Source organism: Cebus imitator, unplaced genomic scaffold (genome assembly GCF_001604975.1).
Source record: "Cebus imitator isolate Cc_AM_T3 unplaced genomic scaffold, Cebus_imitator-1.0 Scaffold297, whole genome shotgun sequence".
Classification (NCBI taxonomy): Eukaryota; Metazoa; Chordata; class Mammalia; order Primates; family Cebidae; genus Cebus; species Cebus imitator.
The window spans coordinates 2,238,319-2,245,810 of NW_016107612.1; the positions used below are offsets into that span (position 1 = coordinate 2,238,319).

General features: G+C 48.1%; 1 protein-coding gene across 1 annotated transcript; it reads right to left on the reverse strand.

Moving 5' to 3' along the window:
* Positions 1-5,102: 5,102 nt before the first annotated feature.
* Positions 5,103-6,853, reverse strand: MT3 (metallothionein 3). The gene is made up of 3 exons (XM_017502688.1): positions 6,515-6,853; positions 6,199-6,264; positions 5,103-5,351 (listed from the first exon to the last, which is right to left on the reverse strand). The coding sequence occupies exons 1-3, from the start codon at positions 6,543-6,545 to the stop codon at positions 5,242-5,244; spliced, it is 207 nt and encodes a 68-aa protein (XP_017358177.1). The 5' UTR covers positions 6,546-6,853; the 3' UTR covers positions 5,103-5,241.
* Positions 6,854-7,492: the final 639 nt, after the last annotated feature.

Sequence of the window (7,492 nt, forward strand, 5' to 3'; positions counted from 1 at the left end):
TAGAGATGGGGATTCGCCCTATTGGTTAGGCTGGTCTTAAACTCCTGGCCTCTGTCATCCACCGGCCTCGGCCTCCTGAGGTGCTGGGATGATGGTCAGGAGCCACTGCACCTGGCCCATTATGATCATTTTTGAAAACTACTTCTCTACTAAAGGACATTTAGCTTATTTTGAGACTTCTGCTGATACAGATGATAATACGGTCCTGGGTGAGGGTATATACTTGTTAAATTTGAGTAACTACTGTTAAATAGGTACAGCCCAAAGTAGATGTACCTGTTTACACTCCAGCAGGGGAGGGAGATATGTAACCAGTCCCTCAGCCCTCACTATTAATACAAAATAACAACCTTATGATTTTGCCAAATGAATGACAAAATGTTATCTTAGTCTCCATTTCCTTGATAAAATGAAGTAAAACATTCATCTATTTCATCTCATTTGTTCTTTGGCCTTTCAAGTTTATTTTTCCGTGAATTGCCTGGTTATATCCTCTACCTAATTTATTTATTTTTTTTTGAAATGGAGTCTGACTCTGTGGCCCAGGCTGGAGTGCAATAGTGCGATCTCAGCTCACAGTAACTTCCACCTCCCGGGTTCAAGTGATTCTCCTGCCTCAGCTTCCCAAGTAGCTGGGATTACAGACAGGTGATCCCACCACACCTAGCTAATTTTTGCATTTTTAGTCAAGATGGGGCTTTGCCATGTTGGCTCAAACTCCTGACCTCATGTGATCCATCTGCCTTGGCCTCCCAAAGTGCTGGGATTAGAGGCATGAGCCACTGCACCCGGCCTTTTGCCTAATTTTTAAATTGTTGTCTGTTTCTTATCAATTTGTAGAAACTATTTATATATTGTAGATACTGATCTTTTGTCAAACGTTTGTGTGTATGTGTACAAAATATCAACATGTGCATAGACACTAGTACCCCTTATCCACGGGGGATATTTTCAAGATCCCCAGTAGATGCCTGAAGCTGTGGATGGTACTGAACCCTGTATATACTATGTTTTTTCCTATGTGTTCATATGTATGATAAAGTATAATGTATACATTAGGCACAGTAAGTGATTAACAACTAATAGAACAATTATAACAACATACTGTGATAAAAGTTATGTAAATGTAATCTTTCTGTCTCTTGTCTCATAACATCTTATTGTGTGTAATATTTTTGGACTGCGGTTGATTGTAGGTAACTGGAAAGTGAAACTGTGGATAAGGGGGGACAACTATATACACGCACTATATGAGTTAGCCCAGGCTGCCATAACAAAATACTGTAGACTGGGCAGCTTGAACAGCAGACATTTATATGTTCACAGTTCCAGACGCTGGAAGTCCATGATCAAGGTGTCAACCTGGTCAGTTCCTTGTCCCGGCTCATAGGCCGCCTCCATCTCACCATCTTCACAAACAAGAGGTGTATTCACTCGACCTCTTCTTTGTGCACAAGAGGAGAGAATGAGCAAGTGAGTTCTCGGTGACTCTTCAACAAGGACACTAATCCTATAGTTCCAGGGCCCCACCCCTGGGACTTCATTTAACCTTAATTACCTCATTATAAGCCCTGTCTCTAAATACAGTCACATTGGGGGTTTGGGCTTCAACATGAATTTTGTGGAGGGGTCACAAATCCACAGCACACAGTATATTAATAACAACTATTGTCTTTCATTATTTAGCTTTGTTTATTCTTTTAATTGTAAAATACGGTGACATAAAATTTGCCATCTTAAGGATTTTTAAGTGTGCAGTTCAGTAATGATGAGTATATTCAGATTGTCTGCAACCCATATCCAGAACCCTTTTCATCTTGCAAAACTGAAACTCCATACTCATTAAACAGCTCTCCATTCCCACCTTGTATTAGTCTATTTTCACGCTACTATAAAGATACCATCTGAGACTGGATAATTTGTAAAGAAAAAAGATTTAATTGACTCACACTTCCGAATGGCTGGGGAGGCCTCAGGAAATTTACAGTCATGGCAGAAGGCAAAGGGAAAGCAAACACCTTCTTCACAGGGTGGCAGGAGAGAGAGAGAACAGAGGGGGAACTGCCAAACACTTACAAAACCATCAGCTCTCATGAGAACTCACTAATTATCATGAGAACAGCCTGGTGGAACCGTCCCCATGATTCAATCACCTCTCACCAGTCCCTCCCCTGACACGTGGGGATTACAATTCGAGATGAGCTTTGGGTGAGGACACAGAGCCAAACCACATCACCCTTCCCTCCAGCCCCTGGCAACTTCCAGCCTACACTTACACCTGTCTCTATGTAGATAGACTGTAACTGCTCTTGGTGCCTCATATGCATGGAATCATACAGAATTTGTCTTTGGTTGACTGGTTTATTTCACTCAGCATAATGTCCTCAAGGTCCATCCATATGGTAGCATATGTCAAATTTCCTTGCTTTTTAAGGTTGAATAATATTCAATTGCATGTATATAACACACTTTATTCCTCTGTCAATGGACATTTGTGTTGCTTCCACTTTTTGGCAATTATAAATAATGTTACTATGAACATGTGTATAAGAATATCTCTTCAAGACTCTACTTTCAATTCTTTGGGGTATATCTGCAAGTGGAATTGCTGAATCATATGTAATTCTATTTTTAACTTTGAGAAATATACTTTTCCACAGCACTGCACCATTTTACATTCCGACCAGCAATGTACAAGGGTTCCAATGTCTCTATATTCTGGCCAACACTTTTTGTTTTTCTGATATTAGCCATCTTAGCGTATATGAGGTGATTTTGCCTTGCTTTTTTATGCTTTTTGTAACACAAGGCAAGCCAGAAGCAAGAAAACAATGCATACTTAAGTTTAGGGGCCTACCCGTTAGTTAGACAGCCTATGTTCAAATCCTGGCTATTCCACACCATTCTAGCTGTGTGTCCTCAAGCAAATTTCCCCAACTCCTACTGCCCCATCTGTAAAACTGTAAAACAAAGTTAAAAATCATACTGATAGCCTTGGCAACACGGCAAAACCCAGCCTCTACCAAAAACAAAACAAAACAAAATTAGCTGGGCATGGTGGCATGCGCCTGTAGTCCCAGCTACTCGGTAGGCTGAGGTGAGAGGATTGTTTGAACCCCAGAGGTCAACACTGCCCTGATGGCACCACTGCACTCCAGTCTCAGAGGAAAAAAAAAACAACCAAAAAAACCCTGCCTCTAATCCAGCACTTTGGGAGGCTGAGGCCAGGGGATCACTTAAGCTCAGGAGTTCGAGACTAGCCTGGGCAACGTGGTGAAACACCATCTCTACAAAAATTAGCCAGGCATGGTGGTGCATGCCTGTAGTTCCAGCTACTCAGGAGGCTGAGGTGGGAGGATCACCTGAGCCCAGGAAGTCAAGGCTACAGTGAGCCATGATTGCACTACTGCACTCCAGCCTGGGCAATGGAGTGAGACACTGTCTCAAAATAAATAAATGAAATCACACTGAGAGTTGTAAGGCTCAGGTAAGATAATGAACTTAAAAAAAACTTCATACAAGGTAATCTCAAATTTATCAATGTTTTGTTTCTTATGTAAAGGGTTATTTCCACTCCAAAGTAATAAACATTCTCCTATTTTCCCTCTTCTAAATTATTTTATAGCTTTGAATTTTCCTCCTAGGCGTTTATGCCAATTGCAATGTATTCCTTATATGACATGTAAACTGTTCCAACACCTTTCACTAAGTAGTGTGTACTTTCCCACTGGTTTGATCATCTCTTACTTCTAGCAACACAGCGGTTTGTTTTCAGACTGTCCTCTCTCCAGATGATCCATTCCTGACCCTCCACCACTTTCCAGAGTGTTGGAATGAGTGGTGCTAGCAGGTTAGAGCAAGCTCCCTTTGTTGTTCCTTTTCAGAGCTGCCTTGGCTTTCCTTGCATTCTCTTTTTCTAAACTCAGCCTGTTAGGTTAAAAAAAAAAAAAAAAAAAAAGTCCTGGTGAGCTTTTGAATTAACTGTCTGCAGAAACTAACTTGGAGGGAAAGTGACGTGTTCACAGCATTGTATCCTCTTACTGGGAAACTTTTGTCTCCCAGAATTCATTTCTCCCTTCTTAGCTCACCCAGGTAAATCTGAGTGTTCTCTTTCATCAAGGACTGGATCACACGCACTATGGATAAAAGCTCTTATTACCCTACTTCCCCTTGAAGACAGGAGGGGCTGGAGACAAACTGCCAAATGAGATTTGAAAGGGAACCGAACAATGTGCTTTGGGGAAACAGGCTATTCAGGGTGGTGACCTTGGGAATGCAGCTGACAGTCAGCCAAGACAAGCCCCTGGGCCTCCTGGACTCCTCCAGTAACTCTGAAAACAGGCCGCTTTGCGGGAGCAACTAGAAAATCCCCAAATTCACAGGCCCTATGGGCTAGGGACTGGTCTTAACTAACCTATAGTTTAGTTTTTGCAGACAGTTAATTCACAGGTCCTACAGGCTAGAAGCTGGCCTTAACTCCCCCTAATTCCAACATACAGATAAAGAAAGTGAGGTTAGGAGGTTGGAGAGGGACAAACCTAGATGAGCCTGGACTCTTCTGTTTCTCCAGACTTGAATTTGACTTAGCAGGAGGATGGGGTGCCATCTGAAAGTCGGGGAGAATGCATTGTGTCCCCGAGCTCCACTCCAGCCCCAAACAGACCAGTCAAGTCTCAGGGTTTCACTTTTTTTTTTTTTTTTTTTGAGACCGAATCCTGCTGTGTCACCCAGGCTGGAGTGTAGTGGTGCCATCTCACTACAACCTCAACTTCCTGGGTTCAAGCAATTCTGCCTGGGTAGCTGGGTTTACATGTACACACCATCATGCCTGGCTATTTTTTGTATTTTTAATAGAGACAGGGTTTCACCATGTTGGCCAGGCTGGTCTCGAACTCCTAATCTGAGGTGATCCACCCACCTCAGCCTCCCAAAGTGCTGGGATTACAGATGTGAGCCACCACACCCAGCCAGGGTTTCACTCTTAACTGGCTGCCTCCCTTGAAGTAGGCTCCCCTACTGCTCCACATCCTTCCCTGATTTAAGAAAAGACTGGTCCTTAGGGAGGGGAGGGGGAAAAAAAAAAGAAGAGACCAGTCCTCAGCTCATGCTGTTCATGGGATTTATTGTCACTCTCCCAGGGTCAGCAGGGGAAGGGAACACCAGCCCCACCTCACCACGGTCATAGGTGGCACTGAGCCACCTGGCACTATCTCCACGTGCTCCACACGGAGGGGTGCATCCTCACTGGCAGCAGCTGCACTTCTCTGCCTCTGCCTCGGCCCCCTCTCCACCTTTGCACACACAGTCCTTGGCACACTTCTTACACTCCGCAGGGCAGCAGGAGCAGCAGCCTGCAGATAAAATGGGAGATGCCCAGTCTGGTGCACACCCCCTCCAATCCGTACCCATCAAAGGGAAGGGAAGGGTGCTGGGTGGAGAATCATTCTCGTTCATTCAGCCAGGGCTGGTGTCAGCCCCCTTCCTAGTCTCACACCTGCTTTGGCTCAACATCTGTGTCTCAGCAGTGGCATGCTGCATCACTGCAGGAGAGGGGTACCCGGGAAATAGACCAGGGCCCTCTGGATGGATGCCAGGGAGTCCTGGGGGCTGCTGGGCTTAAGCCCAGGTTAGGCCTTAAGGAGAAAGCATCACGGGGTAAACAGCCTTGAAAGGGGCCTTGAAGGATAAACTTGGGAGGGGCAGATATGGTGCAGGTGTAGGGGGCCCAGGAAAGCCTTGGGGATGGGGTGGGGACCTGTACCTAGTCTTATACGTAGGCAAGAAGGGAGCCTTCCTCCCACCTCTTACACCCTGTGCATATTACACTGCTGTGAGCTGGGGAAGATTTTGAGGAGGTCAGATTGAGGGGATCCATAAGGCCTGAGAAAGACCAAGGGACTGGAACTCCGGAGCTGATCCCCAGCCTCACTAATGGCTTCCCTGGGTTTTAAGGGTGGGGCAGGAAAGGCTGGACAAGCGTAGTAGCCCTCAATCCCAGCTGCCATTTATAGAGCCTCCCACGCCTAGGCCATCAATTTTTGGGAATGGGGCAGGGGTATCTGTATTTTAAGGTCTGCCCAGGTGGCTCTGTTCCACCAAGAGTCAGAAACCACAGGATCGGGGACCGCATCCTACGTAGTGAGACAACGATTCCGCAGAGCAGAGGGGGCGGCGGCGGGGGGGGGTCCCCGAACTCACTCTTCTTGCAGGAGGTGCATTTGCATCCCTCGCACTTGCAGGAGTCCGCGCAGGTGCAGGAGCCACCTAGAGAGGGCGACGCCACAGGAAGGGTTAATGTGGACAAACTTAGGGGTCCCCACGCCTGTCACGAGGAGATAGGGTGCCAAGTCTCCCTGGTCTTCGCGACACAGGCATGCCCGCCCTTCACAAGGTGAAGAATAGGGAATCAGAAGCCCTTCCCCCAAGTGTCCTTGAGCGAAGGCGCAGGGCGTGGAGTTCTTTGCAGGTACAGGGCGCGCTGAGCCGCAGGATGGGAGCGGGGACGGGGGCTCACCAGAAGGGCAGGGACAGGGCTCAGGGTCCATGTCGAGGCGAGCAGCCGCTAGAGGCGGTGAACGGGCTTCTCCAGGCAACTGGACGCGCGGCTTGGCTAGTGGAAGCAGGTGGGGAGGCTTTTATAGCCCTGGGCGGGGGCGCGCATGCCAAGCCCGCGGGGCGCCCGCCCCTGCGCACTGCGCCCGCTCCTTCCGTTTGTGCGCTCGGGCCCGCCGCACGCACTGCGGCATCTGTCGCCTGCTCCCGCAGTGTGTGTGCACAGCCGGGTCCCGCTCGCCCACGCCTGCGCGTGTGCCCCACTCCCACCCCCCAGCCGCATGCAGGGTCCATTTGCCGCCGCCACTGTCCATTTGCCGCGCGCTGCCAGCCCACTCCCCGCGTGGGTCCCGCAGGGGACGTGGTCGCTGCAGCAGCCGCCACCTCGAGCGCGCACGTACCATCCGCGAAAGTGGAGGGAAAGGCGCTTTGCGTATTTCCCAGCGCTTCGCTGACTCTCATCGCCTTCATTCTAGAATTCTCCAGGGAGGCAGATCTGTTCAAATGGGTTGCTGAGCTGGGGGCAGAAAGAACCCCTTCACATTGAGCCTGACACTGACTCTTGCATCCTCCACGTGCCACTGGCAACGGGTGTGTTCCATTTCCCCGCTGCCCTGCTTGGCATCTTCAGATCCTTGACTCCTATCCCTCCATTATACAAATAAGAAAAAGTGACGCCAGAGAATCGGGGATGTGGGTAGGTCCCAGAATGAGCCTGTGGCCACGCCAGGCCTAGAACTCATAACTCAGATACCTAGAGGGATTGTCAGTGGGGGGCATGTTAAAATCAGGGCAGCTCCGTGAGATTTTTCTGTTTATAAAAAGGAGGCTGGAAGTGGTGGCTCACGCCTGTAATCCCAACACTTTGGGAGTCCCAGGCGCGAGGATTGCTTGAACCCAGGAGTTGGAATCAGCTTCGGCAACATGGTGAGACCTGCTT

What these genes read in the sequence shown, in the direction of transcription:
- MT3 (XM_017502688.1), bottom strand. Translation starts at nt 6,545, where the DNA reads ATGGACCCTGAGCCCTGTCCCTGCCCTTCTG. An exon ending in GCCCTGTCCCTGCCCTTCTG is followed by an intron (nt 6,265 to 6,514) that starts GTGAGCCCCCGT and finishes CGCCCTCTCTAG; the next exon opens with GTGGCTCCTGCACCTGCGCG. An exon ending in ATGCACCTCCTGCAAGAAGA is followed by an intron (nt 5,352 to 6,198) that starts GTGAGTTCGGGG and finishes TTTTATCTGCAG; the next exon opens with GCTGCTGCTCCTGCTGCCCT.